The sequence below is a fragment of the Pan paniscus genome, chromosome 13 (genome assembly GCF_029289425.2).
Source record: "Pan paniscus chromosome 13, NHGRI_mPanPan1-v2.0_pri, whole genome shotgun sequence".
In the NCBI taxonomy this organism is placed as follows: domain Eukaryota; kingdom Metazoa; phylum Chordata; class Mammalia; order Primates; family Hominidae; genus Pan; species Pan paniscus.
The window spans coordinates 42,012,469-42,038,817 of NC_073262.2; the positions used below are offsets into that span (position 1 = coordinate 42,012,469).

A 26,349-nucleotide genomic window follows, 5' to 3' on the forward strand; every position below is an offset into this window, starting at 1 on the left:
TCTATGAAGGCTGAGAGAGGTTAGGAAGTTGCAGAAGAAAAGTCTGAAGCTAGTAGAGGGTAGTTCATGAGGTTTAGGGAAAGAAGGTGTCACCATAACATGAAAGTGCAAGGTGAAACAACCACTGCTTCATGTAAAGATGTAAAGCTGCAACAAGTTATTTAGAAGATCTAGTTCAAATAATGGATGAAAGCTACTACACTAAACAACAGATTTTTGATGTAGGGGTCAATCTTATATTGGAAGAAGAGGCCATCTAGGATTTTCATAGCTAGAGAGGAGAAGTCAATGCCCGCCATCAAAGCTTTAAAGGATAGGCTGACTCTCTTGTTAGGCACTAATGCAGCTGGTGACTTTAAGTTGAAGCCAATGCTCATATACCATTTGAAAAATCCTATGGCCCTTAACAATTATGCTAAACATACTCTGCCTCTCCTCTGTAAATGGTACAACCAAGTCTGGGTGACAACATATGTGTTTACAGCATGGTTCACAGAATATTTTATTAATAAGTCTACTTTTGAGAGTCTACTCCTCAGAAAAAAATATCCCTTTCCAAATATTACTACTCATAAACTATGTACCTTGCAATCCAAGAGCTCTGAAGTATCTGGGGTAGATGTGCAAAAAGATTAATGTTGTTTTCATGCCTGCTAACACAACATTCATTCTGCAGCTCATGGATCAACAAGGAATTTTGATTTTCAAGTCTTATATTTAAGAAGTAGTGACATTTTATAAGGCTATTTCTGGCAGAGAGAGTGATTCCTCTGATGGATCTGGGGAAAATAAATTGAAACCCTTGTGGAAAGGATCACAATTCTAGATGCCATTAAGAACATTTGTGATTCATGGGAAAAGGTCAAAATATAAACATTAACGGGAGTTTGGAAGAATTTGATTCCAACCCCAATGGATAACTTTTAAGGGGTCAAGCCTTTAGTGGAGGAAGTAATTACAGATGTGGCAGAAATGGCAAGAGAGTTAGAATTAGAAGCAGAGCTTGAGGATGTGACTGAACTGCTCCAACCTGGTAAAACTTGAACAGATGAGTTGCTTCTTATGGATGAGCAAAGAAAGTCATTTCTTGAGATGAAATCTGCTCCTGGTGAAGAGTCTGTGAACACTGTTGAAATGACAACGAAGATTTCAGCATATTACATAAACTTAGTTGATAAAGCATTGGCAGGGTTTGAGAAGACTGACTCCAATTCTGGAAGAAGTTCCACTGTAGGTAAAATGCTATCAAACAGCATTGCTTGCTATAGAAAAATGTTCTGTGAAAGGAAGAGTCAATTGATGCTGCAAACTTTATTGTTGTCTTGTTTTAAGGAATTACCATAGCCACCCCAGCCGTAAGTAGCTACCACCCTAGTCAGTCAGCAGCCATCAACATGGAGACAAAACCCTCCACTAGCAAAAAGATTCCAGCATGCTGAAGGCTCAGATAATCGTTAGCATTTTTTAGCAATGCACTATTTTTGAATTATGGTGTGTACATTATTTTCTGGACATAAGGCTGTTGCATACTTAATATACTATAGTGTAGTAGTGTAATATAAACATAACTTTTACATGCACTGGGAAACTAAAAAATTCGTGTGACTTGCTTGATTCTGACATTTGCTTTATTGCGGTGATCTGGAATCCATGATCAAACTCATGATGTCTCTCTCCAAGGTATGTCTGTAGATAGTGGGTAGAGGCCAGGGATGCTGCCAGACATTCTACAGTTTACAGTACAACCCCACAAAATAAAGAACTATCTGACCTAAAATGCCAATAGTGCTGTGGTTGAGAAACTCTGATTCGTATGTATATGTAGGTATGTTAAATACACTCAAGTACTGCATACACACTCTAGCATTATATAGAGAGCTTCTTTGTATATAATTTGTTCTAACAAGATCAACAAGACACTGTTTTCCCAGCCATCTGTTGAGACATAGAAATAAGCTTTGCTGTTCCCAGCCTGACATTTCATCCATGTTTGTCTTAATGAGACTTCATTCTGGCTTTGTTATGCTTCTCTCTGCTCAACAGATTGCATCAAAGTCTGGTTTAGAGAATAAGGCCAGCCATGCTCTGAGGGTTTTAGTGGAGGTTTGCTGACCCTCTCATGGAATCAAGGAAAGGAAGAAGTGAGCACCATATATTTCACAATTTTATAAAATGGATTATTCTACTATGAAGACAGTTAAAATTTCATCCTCTGTCACTTCAAACTATGATTCCATGATTATTTATCTCTGGATAATTACTATATAAATTCATACTGTCTGAGATTTTATGGCTGCAAAAGACTTTGGAGATGATGTGGTCTAGTAAGATTATGAAGGGGAAAAAATAAAGCTAAGAGGAGTTCAGTGTCTCGATCAATGTCACATAGTAATTAAATGCAAGAGCTTGAAACCGTGTGTTCCTAGCCATTCTCTCTGCCACATCATGCTGCTGGACAATGTTTCTAAAATGCCAGACTACAACTAAAAAGCCAGGTCTCTGGATAACACATTCTTTTTATACTTAAAAGATTCTCTATGAGACATCATCTAGGTATAAAATACCTCCTTGGTAGCATCACTGGAGAAGTACACAGTATGCACAATGATTCAATATTATCTTGGTAAAATCATATGTAATTCAAACAGAAAAATCTTTTAATAAAATTGGTGGCTGCCAGCTTCTCAGTCTACATGTCTATTATTGCACCTGAGCTGAGCTGTAAACTGAGGTGTTTATTCTTCCTTTATCCAGCCCTCAATAAGAAATTACATTTCAGTTCCCCTCAACCCTTATCACCTCAGGGTCCTAACTGCTTAGAAATATCTACCAACTCCTACCCACTCACTTACACAAAGAAACGGAGGAAATTTTAAAAGCTAGAAGGAGAGGAACAAGGGTGGTGTATGAATGTGTTAGCGCTCTTCGTTTTCCACGATTTTCAAAGCAAACGTTGCTGCTTGCCAGTTCTCTACAGAGAAACCAAACATCATCCACCCACTTTTAGTTCTTGAACTTGCAAACAGGAAATGTGGTTTCTAGAATGGGATTCATTTTCACGTAATTTCATTATGACAAAACAATTGAAAGTTCAGAACGCTGAGAAGTTTACTGTGTTTTGTTTTTGTTTTTTTGTTTTTGTTTGTTTGCTTGTTTTTGAGACAGAGTCTCACTCTTGTCACCCAGGCTGGAGGGCAGTGGCGTGATCTCGGCTCACTGCAACCTCCACCTCCTGGGTTCAAGCGATACTCCTGCCTCAGCCTCCTGAGTAGCTGGGGTTACAGGTGCTTCCCACCACGCCCGGCTAATTTTTGTACTTTTAGTAGAGGCGGAGTTTTGCCATGTTGGCCAGGCTGGTCTCAAACTCCTGACCTCAGGTGATCTGCCCACCTCGGCCTCACGAAGTGCTGGGATTACAGGCATGAGCCACTGCGCCTGGCCTACTGTGTTTTTTTTTTTTTTTTTTTTTTTTTTTTTTTTTTTTTTTTGAGTCCTTCTCATTCAGTTAGCTCTGTGTGGCCTGAAGAAAGCCACTCAACCACTCTGAGCCTCAGACTGCACATCTGTAAAATGGGGCTAGCAACAGATGTCTCTTTTGTAGTGTTGCTAGAAGAATTACTTGTGATAAAGTTTGTTGAGGGCTAAGCACAGAGTGTAGCACATAGTAATCATCAGCACCTGTTGACTGTCATTGTCATCATCATCATCATTTTCTGTAGCTTCCATGTTCTTCTCTGTCACAGCCACAGCAATGACTCCAGCCCTGGCTTCTTAAACTAGACCTACATTTCCAGCTTCTGGCTAGATGTCTTCCAGATGTTGCTCTCATGCTGCATATATACAAAACTGAACTAATAATTGTTTCTGCAAAGAATGATGATTTTGAGAACTGCTACAAATCAAGGGTAACTTCTTTCTCATGGCCAGATCTTATTTTGATTTTTTTTTTTTTTTTTTTTTTTTTTTTGAGACAGAGTCTCAGACAAAGTCTCAAAGACTCCAGTCTCCAGGCTGGAGTGCAGTGGCGCGATCTCGGCTCACCGCAAGCTCCGCCTCCCGGGTTCACGCTATTCTCCTGCCTCAGCCTCCAGAGTAGCTGGGACTACAGGCACCCGCCACCATGCCTGGCTAATTTTTTGTATTTTTAGTAGAGACGGGGTTTCACCGTGTTAGCGAGGAAGGTCTCCATCTCCTGACCTTGTGATCCACCCGCCTTGGCCTCCCAAAGTGCTGGGATTACAGATGTGAGCCACTGCGCCCGGCCCTTATTTCAATTTTTTAGGCAAAGTAAGGACACTCCAGATGACAAAAACAAGTCAAAGGGTTTCCCAAGTCCTTATGTTCCCTCTCAGATGCTGGCAATGCCCAAGCTAAATTCCACTTAGACACTGCTTTACCCCTACTGCACTCTGTCCTCCTGTCCTCGCAGAACGGCAGGAGGCTGCGAGCCTCCTGGTGCTCCTGAGCCATTGCTGCTCACCCACTCATGCTGGAGGCAGAAGAAATTGGGGAGCAGGGCGGAGGGCGGCCCTCTGTCACCCTGCTACTGTCCATCTGCACCACTAGCTGCAAGGCCAGGGGTCCTGAGTGGGAAGGCCAGAGCTCATGCCTGATAATCAAATTAAATGATTAATATATAATCTCCTTAAAGTTTAATCCTGTGGTTTCTGAAGCAAAGGGACAATATTCATCCTTGAGAGAACAAGGGGAGTTAGAGTGAGCAGTCAGCATCCCTGAACAAAATAATTTCATACAAACATGCAAACAATGGAAAGAAAGGGGAGAGAGGTCACTGTGACTGCTGGCATACTTTAAGAACTAGAGTCATACATTCACTGCAATTTTTTCTTCCCTGTAGGAAAAGAAAAAAAGTCATTACATGGCAAGGCAATAGGTTTTTTCCTAAAAATCTCCCACAGCACTTTATCTCACTTTGTTAGCCATTTCTATTAAAGACCTTATCGCCCTGGTGGAGACCCAGAATATAAAACTCAGTGTCGTCTTTGGCTCTCCTTCTCATCTAGGTACTGGTTAGGAGCTGATGAATCTGTACTGAATTCTTTCTCAAACGTAGGTCTTCCTCGCCTCAGTGCCGCTGTTTTATTTCAGGGGTAGGTCATCCTTGAAAGGAATGCTACAATAGCATGCTTTGGATCTCCCCATCTTCCCCTTCCATCGCTCTTTGTTGCTGGTGCCAGGATTCCTTCCTTAAAATATACATTTGGTCCCGTCCCTTTGCCTCAGCAACTGGCTCCATCCGCCTCAGTGTCTTCCCTCTCTCATCTCATGGGCTGTCCACCTGCTGGGCCCATTACAGTGGCAGCGGGATGCCCAGGTACACCAGGGCCCTTCCACAATTTTCCTTCAGGCCCTCTCCTAGGGCTCTGTTACTTATTAGAGTGTGTACATTTGTGTGTGTGTGTGTGTGTGTGTGAAATATGTTTACAGAAGACTGCACATTTGTATGCCCAAAAATGTATATTTATAATTAAAAAATAATGAAGCAAAACATTGAGTACCTGCCACCAGGTCCACAAATGAAACATTGCTAGTAGCCTAGGGCACCCCATGGGCTCCTGTCTTATCACAGTTTCCTTTCTCCCCACTAGTGGTAATGATGAATCTGACTGCTGTAATAATAATTTGCTTGCTTTTTGAAAGAATATGGTTTAGCTCCTATGTATGCATCCTTAACAATATAATTTAATTTTTCCAGTTTTTGAACTTTGTATGTAGAATCATGTTGGAAGATTTTGTGTGCGTGTTTAAATATATGTTGTGCCTCTTTCATTCAATGTTATCATTGCCAGATTCAATATGTAGTTCTCATTCACTGGCTTTTGTTTCTATATAGTATCCCATTACATAAATTGATTAATAAAAATTATTCATTGTACTGTCAATCTTAGTTTAGATGATTTCTGTCTGAGGGCTGGAAAACAAGACTGCTGTGAACTCATGTGTACACCCATCCTGGTATATGTGTTTGCGGGTACCTACAGGGGTTATACCTAGCAATGGCGTTGCTGGGTCAGAAGCTATGAGCATCTTCTCTATCAGCAAGTTGAACCAAAGTATCCTAAAATGGGTGTAGTAATTTACACACCCACCAGTGGCACATGAGTGTGCCTGTTCTTCCACATTCTTACCAACGCTTGCCATGTAAGATGTTTTCATTTGCACCAGTTGGGTTGGTGTGTAATGGTATTGTTGTTGTTTAAACTTGCTTTATAAGTGGCTTCCTCTTTTGGATGAAATGATTCCTAGAATGACTATGTCTGTGCTTTTTTCCTTTCTGGTTTTTTTTTTTTTTCAGCTTTTTTATAGATCAGAGGTCAAGAATTCCTAATTCTGGAGAAATTCTCAGTCTTTTTCCTGACCTGAATTACCTGCTTCTTGGTAGAGAGGGTTCAAACACACTGGTATTTAGGCATTTATCAGGCTATTGTCATTTATATTTTTTTCTTCAAAGTACTGTATTAAGTCCTTAGTAAGGAATAAAGACTGTGTATATAAATAAACTATCTCTGCAACACAAAGGATTTATATTGATAGTCTCTTATTTTCTTCATCTGTAAAATGGAGCTGATCCTATCTACCTCAGAGTTTGGGGGCCTTCAATTAAATGAGGTAATAAAGTCAATATATTAATTGATATTCTTTTCTGCAAATCAGTCAATGAGTTTTGCATAGTTTAACTTCTAAAATACCTGGTGGTTAATGCCACAAATATTCTCTACTCAACAGAGTGATCAGATAGTTTTACATTTTTTAGCTCTATGAAATTTCTCTGTGAGGCTTCTAAAACCAAAAAATCCACTCTAGTCCACCCTAGCTTGAAAGTCATAGATTTGTATCTCTGAAAGCACATCTGGTGGTGGGGGATGGAATATGTTTTAAGGTTTAAAGGTTGTTTTTACAAAGAAATTTTGGAGTCCCTAAATTTTCAGCTTCTCTCATAATTGGAAAATACGTATTGTATCTTGAGCTCAAATATGTAATATTGAGTTGATAAATGTAATAATGAGTTGATAAATGGGCATCTGGAAGCAGAAGTAAGAAGGTGAGAAAGAGAAGAAGAAAGGGTGAGAGAGGAAGACTGTGGGTTAAAAGAATCAGGGCCTGACGCTAATCTGTATGTGAGCCTGTTTAAACTGTCCAATCCAGAGGACCCATGGTACATTTCTGTTGGCCAAAATCTCTCCCTCAGCAGGGACAATTTCTGCCCTGGCTGACACCACCACCCTCTGCATTAAAGCCTGTGAGTGGCCGAGGTTACAAATGGGAGCTGTTTTACAAAAGACTGAAGGAAACTACCATTCACCAAACCATACAGAGGGCCAGGCTCCATGTTTGTTACATTCTGCCTTCATCATCTCATTCAACCCAAAACAGTGACAGACATTTATTTTTACATCCATTTCAAATAAAAGGAAATTTAAAAAGCACGCCGTCACTTCCAATCAGATTATCTTACTCTCCTCCTAGGAAGATAGATCTGCTTTACCACTCCTCTTGCCTTCGCACTCCAGGCATGGATTTCTTTTCTGTATATCCCCCTGGGCAAGGAAATTATCGAGCTGACTTCTTGTATCATGAAAGCATTACCGTTTATTATTTTCCAGATGTAATGCAGCATCAAATAATGGTTTTCCAAATCACACACAGTTTTTTTCTGTTCTACTCACCCATATGCATATGCACACACAGAGACACACTGATCTATGCCCTTAGGCTGTTTTCTCCCAATGAGAGTCACTGATGTAGGAGAGAGAGGCAGACTCATAAACAAAACAAGAGAAGGAAAAGTATAAAATTGTGTGGTTACCACCCCCCAGTTCCAGAGAAGCAGTAAGAGACTTCTGAACGCTTCCAAGGCAATGGCAGCATGGGGGAAGAAGGAGGTGACACCCACCTTCACCCTGAAGTTGATCCATCTTGAGCACTAGCTCTCAAAGTGCTGTTCCCAGGCCAGCAGCAGCACCTGAGAACTTGTTAGAGATGTCAATTATTGGACCCTACTGTAGGTGCCCTGAATCCAAACGTGAGGGTGGCTCCCCCACAGTCTGTGATCCCATAACCCCCCAAGTGATTCCAATGCACACTCAAGTTTCCAACCACTGGCCTGAAGCCCCATCCAAACGTTTAAATTCTAGAAGTACACAGAGGTTTCATTATGAAGTGTTTTCTATTCAACTCTTCAAAAATGAACCTGTGGACAGGTCCTACATCACATGTTCTCACGGCGTAGCTCCTCAACTTTTTTAAACAAAGACTTCATTTTAATGTAGTTTATATCCTTAGTGTCTCGCGCTGGTCCTAAACCTAATGGGTTGAGTCCAAGAATAAGGACATTGTGAGGATGCCTTCACACATGTATGGGTACACGTATTTGTTTCTCTGTAGGTGGTCAGAGCTTAATGTCTTTATTGACATTTTCTAGGATGATAACATTTGCCTCCAAGATGCCCAGCAGCCCTAGACATTGTCTGGGTCTGGATACTGTACAAGCTCTCAAATACAATCAGTGGGGAACACCCTTTAGCCAACTACGCTACACATATGGCCACTATGGCAGCCAGGTGTGATAAGATGAGTTAAACCCCGTAAGTTTGAATTATAATCATAGAGGGAAGGGGATTCAATATTCCAGCTCCAGTTCTTGGTGTTCCTTGTATTCAGACTTTATATCACTCTAGCAGATGAAAATGCACTCACCTGGCTGGCACGCTTAGCCACTCCCCTGGGACTTTTTCCTCAGGATGTTTTTAAACAGCTTTCAAAACAGAACAGACTGCAGGGGAATTAGGAACATTTTGGGGACCTGTGTATTTTGCTTGGAAGCCTGTAGTTTTCACTGTGAGAAACTAACTTGTTTCTTCTATTAGACTATTTTTTTCTTTATGGTGGCCTCTCTCTATTTTATCCATCTTTGTATACCCCCTAGCATAGCTCCTGCAGGTACAGCCCTTTGGCCTCCCCAAATGAAATTGTTGGGATGGCCTAGAGTTGGGAAGTGTGTTATTTAAGTAGAGTGGCACAGGACTCTGACACAGGCTGGCCATCATAAAGCAGCACATTTTTGGCTGGAAAAAATTCCAAAGAGAAAATAAAGTACAGAAGCACCTTTTCTTACCTATGGGGCCAAACCATGAGTTGAATTGGTATTTTAGAGAAATACCTTTTCTGATCTTATTCTGACCTGTCTGCCTTTCCTGAATTGAAGGAGTTTCAGCAAGCTTGAAAGATGTCACTCTGGAAAAGACCAGCTTTTGCCGTGGGAAAGCCACAGGGAGGCAGCCTTTTTTAACTACTGCGAATTGGTCATTTTCTTCTCTTTCTCTCTCTTTTTGTCTTCAGAGGACATCTTCTTTCCACCTTCTTTCCTCCACACCACTCAACCCTGTTCATTTCTACCTGTTTCATTTGCATATGATCAGTTTGTTATTTATTTATTTATTTATTTTTTTGCCATTGTTGAACCCAAGGTTTTCTCTGCAGTGGGTATTAGATAGTGTCTGACATTATTTGCTTTCATAATAATTTGACAATATTTACATCCAGGATTCTAGCCTGGTTGAATAATGTGCTTTTTGAATACAAGTCAGGTGTCATTTTCTTGGCATTTTGTTCAAAACTGTGTTATTTTTATTTAGTCCAATGTGCACCTTTGTCATTGTTTTGATTGCCTGTTGAGTAGACTGATTCAAGGGTCGGTCACCTCTTTCCTACCTCATCTGAAGTTTGTTGATTTTTTTTTTGTTCTGATCCTATTGCATTGTAGTTTTCAATGTGAGAAATTAACTTGTTTCTTCTATTAGACTATTGTTTTCTTTATGGTGGCCCCTGTATATTTTATCCATCTTTATTTACCCCCAGCATAGCTCCTGTAGGTACAGCAAAGGACCAGTAATTGAATGCACACATAAAAGAATTGATGTTCCACCTTGTTTCCTGAATATGACTGTTCCACTTATTTATTGCTATGTAACCAACTATCTCAACACTTTGAGGCTTAAAATAACAATTTAATTTTTCTCACAATTTTATGGGTCAGAAATTTGGGGAGGACACAGCTGGATAGTTCATCTCCAATCTATGTGATGTTGGGAGGTGAAAGGATCCATTTCCAAGATGGCTCCTTCACTCCCATGGCTGGCCTCTCAGTGTCCCCTGGCCTATCTCTCTCTGCAAGGCATCTCATCCTCCAAGGCCTGTCTGCATAGCTGGGGCTTTATACCACCTCAAAACATTCAGACTGCCTACATGGTAGCTCATATAAGAAGTGTTCTAAGAGGCCAGGTAGAAGCTTAAAAGCTCATGGTGTAGTCTTGGAAGACCAAAGATGGCACTTCAGCCTCCTTCCATTGGTCAATCAAGTCAGTAAGGCCAGTCTAGATTCAAGAAGGTAAGTCACAGAGCATTTGCAACCATCTTTAATCTACTACTACAACAATACTAGTAATAAATGCAGTTAACATTTATAAGTGAGGGGCAAAACCTCAGTCTCCTCTACTATTCAATATAACGAAGTACAAGCTTTAAATATTTTGTCAGTTGTCAGAATGTGTCAGATGGTGTATATTCATCTTTCATTTTGAAAATATACACACTGGGCAGGGTGCAGTGGCTCACGCCTGTAATCCCAGCACTTCGGGAGGCTGAGGTGGGTGGATCACTTGAGGTCAGGAGTTCAAGACCAGGCTGACCAACATGGTGAAGTCCCATCTCTACTAAAAAATACAAAAATGAGCTGGGCATGGTGGCACATGCCTGTAGTCCCAGCTGCTCAGGAGGCTGAGGTGGGAGAAATTGCTTGAACCCAGTAGGTGGAGGTTGCAGGGAGCTGAGATCATACCATTGCACTCCAGCCTGAGTGGCAAGAGACCCTGTCTCAAAAAAAAGAAAGAAGAAAAAATATAGACATCCTAATAATAAATCAAATTTATATTGATGTTTGCAAAGGGGAAAAGTTGGTTATCACTGGTTTAATTTCTCATTTGTCTATAATATTTTTAAAAGATACATCAGTATATATCCACATGTGTGCAGACCACCACTGAGGTGACATAGGTAAAAGTACGCATTGATGCTAAGTGAATCTAAATATCAAACTGAATTTTCATTTCCACCCATAGCTATAGTTAAAATACACTAATTTACATCTCACTCCTTTGAAAAGAGGCGTATAAAGCATGATCCTTGTCTCAAAGGGCTTAGAGTCTAACTGGAGAAGACTAATAATACTCATGAAACTACTCGTCTCAATTGAAGGCATTATAATAAAGTGCTAAAATGTGTGGCCCCTACTTGTGATAAGGTTCAAACTAGTAAATGCAGGAAGACTAGTAGAATTTAAATCACTATTTATGCTTTGGGAGGCTGAGGTGGTAGGATCACCTGAGACCAGGAGCTCAAGACCAGCCTGGACAACATAGCAATATCTTATCTCTACAAAAATGTTTTTTAAAATTAGTGGAGTATGTTGGCACATGCCTGCAGTCTCAGCTACTCAAGAGGCTGAGGCGGGAGGATCACTTGAACCCAGGAGTTTGAGTATGCAGTGAGCTATGATCACACCACTACACTCCAGCCTGGGTGACAGAGCCAATAGTCACTATTTGGCCAATGGGAGTGTAAAGCATATTCCATGCTAGAGCAGCAAAACCAAAGGCACAGCCCTGGAAGGAACACAGGAGCTTTAGGAGATGAGCCTGACTCTTGAGATGGTGTGCGCTGTGGAGAAGCAGATATATAAGGTCATAGAAGTGAGTGGAGACAAAGTATAAGAGGTAACAAGATAGATATTATATTGGTGCAAACATAATTGCAGTTTTTGCCCTTAAAAGTAATGGCAAAAGCCACAATTACATTTGCACCAACATGGATGGATGGATGGATGGATGGATAGAAAGATGGATGGATAGATAGATAGATAGATAGATAGATAGATAGATAAAATAAAAGTTGCTATGGGTGGATGGATAGATAGATGATAGATAAAATAAAAATAAAAGTCGCTATTTGGCAACCACCACAGTCATAATTGTTTTAGTCAAAAAAAAAATTACCAATAGATACTAAGAGGAGTGAACCAAAGTTTAGATATTTGCATATTTGCAATCTCAAAGACTCTGGATATTTACATATCTTGAAGTACCTTGCCGCAAGATACTTACTGTTGATAAAAGGAAATAAATAATTTTATAGTGGAGAAATGTCACAGATACCACCTTCACCAGGTGATCAAATTTAACATACAAATTGAGTATCTTTATCCAAAATGCTTAGGACCAGAAGTGTTTCAACTTTCTGATTTTTTCAGATTTTGAAATATTTGCATTATGTATTTACCCAGTTCAGCATTCCTAATCTGAAAATCCAAAATCTAAAAGACTCTATTGCACATTTCTTTATTCATGTTGGCTCTCAAAAAGTTTTGGATTTTGGAGCATTTCAGATTTTCAGATTAGAGATACTCCACCTGTAGTAATGGGATAAATTGGTATCATGTGCCTCCTGATACAATGCACTAAGAAGGACACAATATCATTGCCATGATATTCTCGCCATAAATATTAAAATCTATGAAGAAACATCAGGCGAATTCAAATTGAAGGACATTCTACAAAATAACTGGCCTATACTTTTGAAAAGTATCAAGATCATGAAAGACAACACCTCAGGAACTGTTCCATATGAGAGGATGCTAAAGAGAAATGATAACTAAATGCAGCTCTGTGAACCTGGATTGGATCCTGGACTAGACAGGGACACCTGAGAGACAACTGGAAAAATTTGAACAAGGCCTGTAGAGTAGATTAGGCTATTGCATCAATGTTAATTTCCTGAATGTGATAACTACACAGTGGTTATATAGAAAATGTATTTTTAGGAAGTACATGCCGAAGTATTAAGAGGTAAAAGGACATTGCATTGTGTCTTCATCTTACTCTCAAGTGTTTTTAAAAAGTTGTCTCCAGGTATAGATAGTATTGAATGATAAGCAAATGTGGTAAAATAGTTAACCTTTGGGGAGTCTCTTGAATGGTGTGGGGGAATTCTTTGCAATATTTTGCTACATTTTTATACATCCAATTTTTTTTTAATTTAAAGGTGTCCCCATTTAAGTATTTCAAGTCCAGATCTGAGCCAGACCACCAAAACTGAGTGAGATTTAGAAAGGCCAATGGGAGAGTAAAGCTTATTCCATGCTAGAGCAGCAAAACCAAAGGTACAGCCCAGGAAGGAGCATGGGAGCTTTAGGAGCTGAGCCTGACTCTTGAGATGGTGTGTGCTGTGGAGAATCAGATATATAAGGTCATGGAAGTGAGTGGAGACAAAGTATAAGAGGTGAAAAGCCTGCAGCAGAGCTGTTATGTTATGCAGAGGACAGATTTTTGTGTAGAGCTAGTAGTCTACCTTTAGTCTGTGGAAAAGGATCTATTAAACAAATTTATAGTATACAAAGATTTTAAACATAATACATACTTACAGAATTAATGTAGGACAGTGGCTTTAGAAGCATCAGATTTTTCAATCATTCGTAAGTTCCAGCCAGCCTATCTATTCACTGAGCAGGACCTCTAAGAAACACAGTTCCTTTTACGTATCAAGTCAAACCCCTTTTCCACAGTAAACCAAACCAATACGGATTTCCTCTGTGATGCTCTTTGATTTTATAAGGACATTTAAGGATTTTTAGAGATGAAACCATGAACATATTTAGACCACTATAATTTGGAGCCATGGGGAAACCACGCTGAGCAGGAAATCTTCTAAGTCCCGGGCTAAGTCTAGCAAAAGTTTTTGATTGTTGTGGAAGACAAAGCTGAATGCAAAGATTCACTGTTACATTTACTTGAATGCTCTAATTGCATCCTCTGGGCATATTGACTTTAATAACATACTTATTTAAAGTAGAAAAAGACCTGTATTGTGATGTCTGTAATTCTTAATAGTGACACTTGCATTTTCTCTTTCCTTTCCCTCTCTGCTTATCCTTTCCCATTCCTGCTATATAAATATTCACTGTTTCTTTAAATCACATTTAGTTAAGAGGGTTTTTTTTCCTGTTTTTTTTTCTCTGTTGCCTTAAGTTGGTAGCAGGTTAATCCTGAATCTCTAATAAATGCAAATGGATTAAAGAAAATCATCAGTTCAAGATTATTTTAACTTCACCAGCATGATTGTTAATATCTTTTTTGTCCCATGGGATATGTAGGATTACATCAATTAAATTGGTCTCTGTAACTGAACACAGTAACCATAAATGTGACTATTGTGCTTTCACCAGCACCCTTTAGGTATTTAATTTGCTTGGCAGTAATAGATTGTCAGAGCAGTAAACGTGAGGCAAGTAATGTAAACGGTATAATGACGGTAATTATCTGAATGGATCGATTGCAGTGTTTTTGCAACGTGATATTGTGGGTAGGAGCGAGGTGTAGATATCCCATATAAATTCCCATTTTCAGCTTTATTTCCATACACGTTTTTTCCAAGACATTTAAAGTAAACAGTGTGAAGTGGCATTTGCAGTTCTCTCCTTTATCTCTCTTCCCATTATCCTTTGTACTGCTGGCTTACTAAAATCAGCAGACTCCACAAAAGGTAAATTTCTCCAAAGAAATCATGACTTTGTAGAATTGGAATTCTAGCATTTTCCTCCGTGATTCATGGTATCCAAATATCTGAACTGGAAATCGCTTTTAGATTGGCAAGTTGGATATCTTTGTTTATTAACTAAGAAATTATAAACCCAGCAATGGTAAGTGACTTGCTAAAAGTAACTCAAGATGGCATTGCCTAATAAGACTGCAACAGAATGGAACTGGAACCGGAGCCTGCTCTTCCTTTTGGTCTGGAGGAGGAACTGAGGGGTTCCATCTCAGCTGCAGAGACGGAAAAGCTTCCATGGGACTGGCCAAAAGCAATCCCTGAAGGGAACAGCAAAGTCAGTTTAGTTTGGTGAAGAATGAAGAGAAGAAACAGTCTGGGAATAACCAATAACTGTGCTTAAAAAGGGCAAACGGATGATCAGCCTGAGCACAGAAGGATCGTGCTGTGTGGCAGATGTCTGTCCATTATGAGACCTGAAAGAATGTGGCAGGATCCCACCTGAGGGACTGGGGTGTTCACAGGTTTGTTAAAACGGATTCAGCCCCAGAGCAACAAGGTCAAAGCCAAGGATCAAAACTGTAACCTGAAGAAGAAACAGTGTTTGAGGAGTTCTGGAATGTGAACTGTGACTGAGTTGAAATGACCTGACCTTGATCAAAATGGCGAGTCACTCTCAAACAGACTTTTCCCGGGAGTTTTCCTCATTTTTGTGCCCTATTCTGGTTCAATCATTTCTCCTAAGTTTCACTGTTGATTAAAGTAACAAACTAGCCTACATTTGAAACTTTTCAAGCACCTGCCAAAGAAGACATTCATATCACCAGGAAACACAAATAAAACCACATATAACCCATGCCTTCTGCATTTTATCAATAACAGAGAACACTTGAATTTCAAATTACTGTAAGTAGAAAAATAAATACCAGATACCCATGTAACTCCTGCTGCCAGCGTGTGTGCCCAGGGAGATGGAAAGCAGAGGGCACCGAGGAAATGAGAAAGCCCAAGGCCAGCACTGCACACAGGTGGACACGTGGCAGATCCAGTGGGCTGTTGGGCAAGGCTGGAAAGTGAGCAGACCCAGGTGGCTGTCTCAGAGAGGCAGCCTGCCGGGAAAGAAGGAGATAAAGGGGAAAGAGGAGGTGCAGTGTGGAGACGTGGTTGTGAAGGGGAAAAGGAAAAGAGGGAATTTCAAAGCAATTTCTTTTGCTACAGAAGCAAAAGAACATAAGACCAACCAGCCATTATCCATTAAGGAGACCAAACCAAAGGTGGGGGCAAAGGTGGAAGAAGCCTGTGTGAAAATGATATACGCTGGCAAAGTAGGAAGTATGCAACTAATAAAATAGCAGGAAAAAAGGAGAGAAAGGAAGAAAGGTGATTGTTGGATATGTAATAGGAGGGAGTCAGAGGACATGGTGGGTGTCGTGTGTGTGTGTGTGTGCGTGTGTGTGTGTGTGTGTGTGTGTGTGTGTGTGTATTTGAGTCAGGGTCTGGTTTTGTCGCCCAGGCTGGAGTACAGTGGCACAATCATAGTTCATGCAGCCTTGACCTCCTGGGGCTCAAGCAATCCTCCCAACTCAACCTCCTTAGTAGCTGGGACTCTATGCATGCACCACCACACCTGGCTAATTTTTATTTTATTTTATTTTTAGTAGAGATGGAGATCTCACTATGTCACCCAGGCCGGTCTCGAACTCCTGGGCTCAAGGGATCCTCCCACCTTGTCCTTCCAAAGTGCTGAGATTATAGGTGTGAGCCTGTAATCACCACACCCGGCCAAAGGACATGATTTTAAAAGTAACAGAGGAAGACAAAAAAGGGATAATGACACTATTAAAGAATCTTCGAGAGGTAGAAAGGAACGAGGCAGGAGAGGGAGGGACACTGCACTCAATATATACCCTTTAATATAGTTTTAACTTTTGGATTCTTGTTAATGTTTTATGTATTCTAAAAAACAAAATGTAATTAAGAAGAGAGGAAATTAAATTTGAATACTATCAGAAACAAATAAACTGAACCGAATTTCAAATGAATAATATAAACACACTAAAAGGGGAGGAGGGGAAAAACCAACTTAGTAACTTTGGAACACAGTATTTTTACTTTATACTTTTGTTCTAAAGAAAAACACAAAACTGAACTTTTCCTAGCACTGGTTTGGGTAGCATACCAATTTTGTACACATGGTAAGATTGAACAAAGGAGTTAAAATAATGCTGAGAGCCTGAGTGCTAACCATACAAAAAGGAAGATACTAATATGAAAAGGAGAAGATACGAAAGAATCCTGTAGGGCTTGGGGTGGGGTGGGGGTGTTGAGCCTGTGCATGTAGGAGTGTGGAAAAATCCTTCCACTGAAAGCGACTAGAAGCAGTGACTCCTTGGTAGCAACTGATACAGGCTAACACCCAGATCTTAGTTCCCAATTATCATTCCCCGAGTAAGAGGAAGTAGAATTCCTTAGAGAAATGCCTGATTTCAGGGATTGAAGCAAGGAAAAAGCAAGATGGTCCTAGAACATCTCTTTTTGCTGAAAAAGAAAGTATTTAAGAAATGATGGGTACATGTCAAAAGGATACAGACACCAGCTTAAAGGGGCTCACCTGCCCAAAGCTGGAGTGATTTGAACATCAAAATTATCAGAATTGATGTTTTCATACTAACAAAAAGGAAAATCACTTACCTATGGAAGAATGTCAACTCATAAATGTAGATAGAAAAATGGAGTTAGAAGTCAGCATATGCAACCAAGGTAATCAATGATTTGGTTAAAAATCATTGATGGTTGCTTAAATAGGTAGGTGAAAGTTTGATGAGCAATAGGATATTTTCATAGCCTCAAAGTATCTCCCCACAAATTACTTATTAATTGCAAGAGGAAAATCAGTAACTTTACAGTGGGGAGATTTGGCAGACCCTACCTTAACCAAGTGATGAAAGTTAACATGTCCAGCAGCAGGTCCCATGGATGTCACGTGGCTGCTATGATGCACTGAGAAGGGCCCAGCATTGCCTGTGCACTGTTTCCACCAAATATGTATGAGGGAGCTCCAGAGAAGCCCAAATTAAGGGATGTTCAACAACATAACTGGCCTCTACTCAGAAAGGAAAAAAAAAAAAAAAAAGAAAGGTAAGGAAGAAGAGGAAGTAAGGGGGAAAAGAAGGGAAGAAGAAAATAAAAAACATAAAAAGACAAACTATTCCAGGCCGGGTGCAATGGCTCATGTCTGTAATCCCAGCACTTTGGGAGGCCGAGGCAGGCAGATCACCTGAGATCAGGAGTTCAAGACCAGCCTGGCCAACGTGGTGAAACCCCATCTCTACTAAAAATACAAAAATTAGCCAGGTGTGGTGGTGGTCACCTGTAATCCCAGCTACTTGGGAGGCTGAGGCAGGAGAATCACTTGAGCCCGAGAGGTGGAGGTCACAGTAAGCCAAGATCGTGCCATTGCTCTCCAGCCTGGGCAACAACAGCAATACTCCATCTCAAAAAAAAATAAATAAATAAAAGGCAAGGTATTCCGGATTAGAGGTTACCTGATGAATGGCAATGACAGTCGAATGCAGTACATGATCACAGGTAGGATTGTATACTGGAAAAAAATTGCTATCAATGACATTATTGGGACAATTGGTGAAACTGGAAGAACTGTAGATCACATTGTGGTACTGTATTTATATTTCCTATATTTCCTGAAATTAACAACTATACTGTGATTGTACAAGACAATGACTTTGTTATGAGGAAACACATATGGAAGTATTTAGGAATAAAATGCATCATGTCTACAAGGTACTTTTCAGGTGCAGAAAAGAAATGGAAAGGAATTGATATGGCAGATGTGGCAAAACGTTAACAATTTGTGAATCTTAGGAAAGGATTTGTGAGGTTCTTAATGCTATTCTTTTTGTTTTTTGATACATAATATTTTCTGTATTTATGGGTCATGTGATATTTTGTTACAGGTATAGAATGTATAATGATTGTGTCAGAGTATTTGAGGCATCCATCAGCTTGAGTATTTATCATTTCTTTTTTCTCTTTTTTTTTTCTGAGATGGAGTCTCACTATCTTCCAGGCTGGAGTGCAGTGGCATAATCTCCACTCACTGCATCCTGCACCTCCCAGATTCAAGTTATTCTCTCACCTCATTCTCCCGAATAGCTGGGATTACAGGGGTGCACCACCAAGCCCGGTTAATTTTTATATTTTTAGTAGAGATGGGGTTTCACCCTGTTGGCCAGGCTGGTCTCAAACTCCTAACCTCTAGTGATGCACCTGCCTCTGCCTCCCAAAGTGCTGGGATTACAGAAGTGAGCCACCAAGCCCAGCCTATCATTTCTATGTGTTAGTAACACTTCATGTTCTCTCTTCTAGCTACTTTGAAATATTCAATACGTTGTTGTTAGCTATAGTCACCCTACTCTGCTGTCAAAAAATAGAACTTACACCTTTTATTTAACTATATATTTTATCTAACTTATATCTGTAACCATTGACCAATGTCTCTTCATCCCCTCTCGCACCTACCCCAAATCCCAGCCTCTAGTATCTATCATTTTATTCTCTACCGTTATGACATCCACATTTTTAGCTCCTGTATATGAGTGAGAACATGCAATATTTGTCTTTGTGTGCATAGATTATTTCACTTAACATGACTTCTAGATCTCTCCATGTTGCTGCAAATGATATTATTTCATTCCTTTTTATGGCCAAATAGTATTTCATTGTGTATACGTACCATAATCCATTCATCCATTGATATAAGTTTGAAATTATTTCCAAATAAAAGGTTTAGAAAAACGGATGGGAAAAAACTATGAAGTTAAAATGTTGATCTGTGTACCACCTAAAAATCATACCATAATTTTGAAAATACTGATTTAGATTACTATACCCCTACTTCCAAATGTCAAGGAGGATTTTAGAGAAGGGGCAGGTAGAGCCAAGATTGCTTGGGGGCTTAGAGCGGGTGGTCATTGTCATAGCCCTGGGAAGGGTTCACTGGCACAGTTGAAGATTCAGACAGGAACCTGCAGTGGAACCAGGTCACCTGAGGTGGAGGGCAGCTTCATATCAGCATTTCACGCTCCTTCTAAAACCTAATAAGCTTCCAGTGATTACTTTTCTTTCCCCTTACTATTCTACATGTCAACCTAGTAACCATATTCAACCACATATCCACATGGCTCTAAGGAGCGAGAAAGCAGTAATATTACAAGAGTGTGGGGAAGGGGATGCTTAAGTATAGTTCAAGTCTTACATTTCTCATTATCTTATGTACATAAGTCATTGACTAACAATGAAAGTAACATATTTAGTTTGCATTTGGAATTATGCTTTCATGACTTTATGTGAGATTCTTTTCTGTGGCCTAAACAAATATAAGTCTGTGAGTCTGTGATGGGCCTTAATGAAGTGGATTAAGGCATTTCTCCCATTTACATTTTCATAGAATAAAATAAACATTGTAATCTTTTTACGGAACACTCTCACATCAAACCATGATTTGATTTTCTACCTGTTCAGAATATCAAGTTTTGCATTTCTTTAAGTTCTCATGTATTTTAGTGAGCAAGTTGGTAAGACAGAAGTCATCCCTGCGATATTTATAATAGTACTTAGAGTGAACTTGTCATAGGTACTTCTAAAAGATTGTTTTGGATCACGAGGAGATATATTTAGTAACTGTATGGAATAAGTTGTCACATAACACAACATTTCATTGATTTATTTGTGTTATTTTTGTATCTTACTGCAGGCAGAGAATTCAGCGTTGGCTTTGGAGAATGAAAATCAAAGGGAACAATATGAGCGATGTCTTGATGAGGTAAGGGGGATGGAGAGGCTCCTGATCCAAGGCTGGACTAGTTAGGATTCCCTTAATCTGATCTCAAAATGTGTGTGTGCTACCAGTATCCACAAAACATCAGCATTTTCTCCTCCAAAGAAATGTAGTAAACATGTAGCCATTGAAAAGGAAGTGTGTGTGTGGGCGGTGTGTGTGTGTGTATGTGTGTGTGTGTGTGTGTGTGTGTGTGTGTGTATCTGCCCCCCTCCCTCCCTAATTCCTTATCCAGGCATCTGTATATTCCTTTTGGTTGTTGTTTCATATTCTTGGGCCACAGTTTACTGTATGATAAATTATTTCAGTCCAATAAGTGTGATCCCTTCCAATGAATGAGAAGAACCATGTCGGGGCATGCTGCATCTCCAGTTGGATACCATTTCTGAAAAAGCAAATCCTTAATAGAGTGGGTGGGGATGATGTTCACAGTTGGCAACCAGAGGGAAAAAAATCAGTAGATTCAGAACAAGACAAGAAGAGAAAGAGAAATGAGGAAGAAAATTGGAGCAGAATGGAAGAAGACAGGGCTATACGCATGAGTAAACTGGATAAATATTACGTGATGATAATGAAGAGATGATGGCAAAGATAATGGGCATTTGAGAGTTTCTGGGAGGTGAGGAGAAAACAGACATGCGCTCAGAGCCCTCGTCCTCCCCTGCTGTCACCTCATACCATCAGGGCTCACACCAATCACCGACGCATCCTGTCTCTCCCTGCCACGATTGGCCATTCGCTCCCTGACAAGTTCTCACCTAGGACCTGTCAGTGATTGCAGTTGTTATTTAAATGAAATCACTTCTTTAGTCATCTGTCCAGCACCTTAAAACTTTATTGTGTTCTGAGTAATTCAGTTTGAGATTTGTTACAATGTACCTGATGCAGATTTTAGAAAGAAAAGAAGAACTGCATTTCGTCTGGTTCCAGTACCTTTCCAGTGGGAACTGCCAATATATCGTCAGTCTTTTTCTCCCTACTATCCATGAGGGAAATCTCTTCTAACAAACTCCTCTTGATATTTCTTACCCTCTCCATTCCCCTGTCCTCCAATGCACTGTCTCAGAAGTCAATGGGATGATCTATAAGGAACACATGCTCAGCTCCCAGCAGTAACGCCGTATATAACTCTTGTTCCCTTCAAACTGGAAGCAGTCTCTCTCCTCTGAGGTCCAGTAGTCCTTGGAGTCTCCCTGCACCAATGGTTTTAAAAATGTGATCCCTGGACCAGCAGCGTCAGCCTCCCCTGGGGCCTCATTAGGAATGCAGATTCTCAGGACCCACGACAGACCTACAGAATCAGAGACTCTGGGGTAGGGCTCAGCGACCTATGTGTCAACAAGCCCTCCCGATGATGCTGGTGCACTTGATAGTTTGAGACACTGTCATCATCATACCACTTTGTATTGGTTACTTGTATGTGGTTGAAGAACTCTCAAAATGTCCTCAGAAAATTATTTGTTTAATATTAGATATGTTAATTGTTTAATATTCCCAACCACATACACTGGTTACTCAAGCAAAATGGTATTTGCGATTCTCTGCCCTGTCAGGACCTTAAAAAACCAGAATAATCTTGACAATGTCCAAAGTTAAACACTAAAATTAGTTGACTCTGACATGGCTCAGAGTCTAGTGAGGCCAGTTCAGCAGCCCTCACTGCTCCCCGGGCTCGTGGTCCAGTCAAAGTTTAGGGCAAGAAAGACCAAATAGATCCAAGGATATTTAAAGGAACATACAGTGCCTTTGGGTCATATGTATTGATTAGCAAAGTTTCACTTTAACCTCCTGCACAGAAATTTCTGCTGAGATTTTATCTGTATTTAGAAGTCAGATTTATGTGACTCACACCACAGAAACTTTGTCCCAGTTCTCCCATAGGTCAACCCTCCCTGTCAATCAAAACACTCACATTTCTTTATGGAAACTCATAGTCTGTATTTTGTGTGTTTCCCATGCCTGCATTCCGTACGTTTCATCAGAATGTGGGGGACAAAAATATAAGTTATCCACAAAATCATTTCATATAAAGTTTCCACTGAAGACAGACTTTTTAGAGGGCGTGTTCCTCTGTTATTAGTTGCAAAAATTAACTGTTGCCAAAGAGGTGATTCACGACAAAGAACTGCCTCTAAGCAATACGCATATTTTGTATTCATGAATACTGACCCCTGATTACACATGCAGGTTGTTTTATAACTAATTACATGAGGGTAGATAATCCATTTCCACACATTGTAAGAGAACACTCTCAATGGGGTAGTTGAATGTAGTAATAATGCCAACTGGAAATTCTTTTCAAGGTTTTTTATGCTAATTAAACAAACTAACAAGGTAAGGCCTCATGTAAGTTTTTTCCTTGCTAGTGGGTGTCATCAAACATACACAGGTGGATAAATGTAAATTTAAAATGTTTTTCAGACAGGCACAGTGGCTTATATCTACAATCCTACCACTTTGGGAGGCTGAGGCAGGAGGATTACTTGAGCCCAGAAGTTTAAGACCAGTCTGGGCAACACAGGGAGACTGTCTCTACAAAATTAAAAAAAAAAAATCATAAAACCTAGGCGAATGTAGTGGCACGTACCTGTAGACACAGCTATTTGGGAGGCTGAGGTAGTAGGATCTCTTGGGCCCAGGAGGTCGAGGCTGCAGTGAGCCATAATCCTGCCACTGCATTCCAGCCTGGGTGAAAGAGTGAAACCCCATCTCAAATAAATAAACAAAATGTTCTTCAATCCTTTTTGCACTGATGGTTATTTTCTGGGAAATGAGGAACATATTGAGGATTTGGGGAAAACACTTGAGAATCTGTGTTCCAATAGAAGAGCACATTTATTCAGAAGGTAACAGACTCACATTCCTAGATACACACACACACATACACCCTGGCTTGCTAGGCATGCACATCCACAAGTGCACACACCTACAAATGCATGCGCACACACCTGTATACAAACAGGTGTGCATGCATACACTTCATCCTCACCGCTACTGCTCCCTATCTCATCTCTCAGCCTTGCAGTACAAAGGAAAAAACAAGAATTAATCTTAGAGTTTGGAGGTTTGCATGTTAGAATCAAGTTTCTTAGTCTAGCTATTTGACAGACACTTAGTGGTGAGCAATGACTTGCTATTTATTCACAGTATTGCCTTGGCCACAGTTTCTTTCATACCTACTATTCCCATGTAAAGAAGTAAAATAAGTAAAATAACATCCAAAACCACTGCATTGCACTTCAATGGATTCCGTTGTATCCTGCAAACCTTTACTGGATGTCAGCCTCACCCAGGCCCTGAGAGTTCACGGCACTCCCAGCATGGCAGGAGAAGTGCAAGGGATGGACAGTCATAGAGTAGGGAGGTGAGAGAAAGTCACAGAGCAAATGAGCTGCACTGAGGACTTTGGAAACACAGGATGCAGTCACCAGAGGGCAGGAGGAGCAGCAGGTAGGTGAGCAGAGGAGGGGGCAGAATTGGAAAGGGTATCTTCAGCAGAAGAAGCTGCAGCAGGTGAGGTCTCAGATCCAGAACAGCAAGTGCTTCTCCTCCGTACCTGCTTGGTGGACTTACCTGGGGACCTTTAAAAATACTGCTGGCTGTGTCACACCTCAGAGATTCCCATCTGACTCTGCTCTTGGGTGGAGCCTGGGCTTTCTGTTTTTTTAAAGCACCACAGGAGATTATAATATTCACCTGGGGTTAAGAACACCACAATTAGATTATCTGAATGCTGTGCTGTAGAGAGCATTTTCAGAAATTTTCAGTAGAAGGATGAAAGCTCCCTCCACCAAGTTTAGATACAGTAACAGAAGAGCACAGACCCATGTGGAAGTTTTAAAGTACTTCTGATTCCACAACAATGTCTGAGATAATATAAAGCTACAGGCAGTAAAATAAAATACAATAAACCATATCCCAGTGTTTCTCAAGGTGTGTTTCTGGGAGCCCTTTGCATCACAAAGATGTGTGGTGGTTGCTAAAATTGCATATCCTTAGACCTCATTCAGACCTTCCCAATCAGTATGCAGGGACAGGAAATTGGCAATTTTCACAAACATTCCAGGAGGAGCTTCTGCACGAAAAGTTGGAGAAACTGCTTCTTCCTCTCCAATCAGAGCTGGGCCCTTACAGTCAGTGACGACGGTGGAGTTGAGTTATTTTCCAACCTCTACACTTCAGAGTGCAAGGACATTGAAAACTAGGCCTTTGGATGTAGTTCAGAAATAGACAAAAACAGAATTTTAAGTAAGGGTGGAAGTAGGTTGCTGAGACTATTTCTCACCTGTCTCTCTGATCCACATGCTACATGCCTAGCCTAGACTGTAGAATCATTCCCAGGACACTCTCAGGCATATCCTATGGCTGGGCCCTACGTCATCTTTAAAATCAAGGTTTTGGCCGGGCATGGTGGCTCACGCCTGTAATCCCAACACTTTGGGAGGCCAAGGCGGGTGGATCACAAGGTCAGGAGTGCGAGACCAGCCTAGCCAACATAGTGAAACCTCATCTCTACTAAAAATACAGAAAATTAGCCAGGCATGGTGGTGGGAGCCTGTAGGCCTAGCTACTTGGGAGGCTGAAGCAGGAGAATCACTTGAACTCGGGAGGTGAAGGTCGCAGTGAGCTGAGATTGCGCCACTGCACTCCAGCCTGGGTGACAGAGCAAGACTCCATCTCAAAAAAAAAAAAAAAAAAACAAGGTCTTGATAGAAATGGAAGACGATCGTACTTGTCACTTTCATATGTTCAAAATACTCATTTCTTGGAAATTACAGATGATCTACTCCTTGTTTGCTCCAGATTCTATCGCCCTGGAGGCAGTCCCTGTATTTGTTTCCTCATTATTTCTGCAGGACCCAGCAGATTCCCGGCCCACACTAGGTGCCTAATGCATATTTGTTGAATGACTAAATGAATGAATGGACAGTATCAGCAGGAAATTAATTTTCAAATTAGTGTTTCCCCAAATCCCACATATATATTTAGACTAATTTCTTCAGTTATCTCTTCAGAGATGAGCACTCATTTATTATGCACTAACCCAAGTAATAATCCCAAGATTAATCAGCTGAAAAAAATAGTGGACCCACTTCAAATAGTCTGATTTGAATTAGAAGAGAACTTTATGGGCTTTGGATTAGGCAGACTAGGGTTCACTGTTCACCCTTTTCCAATGTTGTATGGGGCTGTGTATTTACCTCTTCGAGTTTCTTTCTTGTTTCTGTCTTACAGGATTGTTTCACAAAGTAAATGAATAATACAGATGCTTAGTGACTTACATTTATACATGTATATTATGTGGACACACACACAAACACACGCACACATATACATACCCCTCATGCCTTTCCAAGTAGAATCCCTTATTCTTAAAACATTTTTTCGGCTGGGCGCCGTGGCTCACGCCTGTAATCCCAGCTCTTTGGGAGGCCGAGGCAGGCGGATCATGAGGTCAGGAGATCGAGACCATCCTGGCTGATATGGTGAAACCCCGTCTCCACTAAAAATACAAAAAAATAAATAAAATGAGCCGGGCATGGTGATGGGCGCCTGTAGTCCCAGCTACTCCAGAGGCTGAGGCAGGAGAATGGCGTGAACCCGGGAGGCAGAGCTTGCAGTGAGGCGAGATTGTGCTACTGCACTCCAGCCTGTGTGACAAAGTGAGACTCTGTCTCAAAATAATAAAATAAAATAAAATAATTTTTTCTTAACTGCTTACCTGAACATGCATTATATTTTCCGAAGTTCAACTGGCCTGATTCACATTTAGGGGTGACGGCTTTATATCAAGTCCTGTCCTAGGTGGTTTCACTGATTATGTCTATCATCTCGTGCCCTTTTCACAACTTTAGAGGTAGGCAGCTCCCCTA

At 40.5% G+C, this 26,349-nt stretch overlaps 1 protein-coding gene across 2 annotated transcripts in view; it reads left to right on the forward strand.

Annotated features, from left to right (window-relative positions):
• NCKAP5 (NCK associated protein 5) overlaps positions 1-26,349 on the forward strand; it is a 1,001,373-nt gene that overhangs the window by 774,390 nt on the left and 200,634 nt on the right. For both annotated transcript variants that reach the window (XM_055108553.2, XM_055108550.2), the window contains exon 8: positions 20,393-20,461. In XM_055108553.2, coding sequence (XP_054964528.1) covers positions 20,393-20,461 — 69 coding nt within the window. The remainder of the gene's footprint in view (positions 1-20,392; positions 20,462-26,349) is intronic.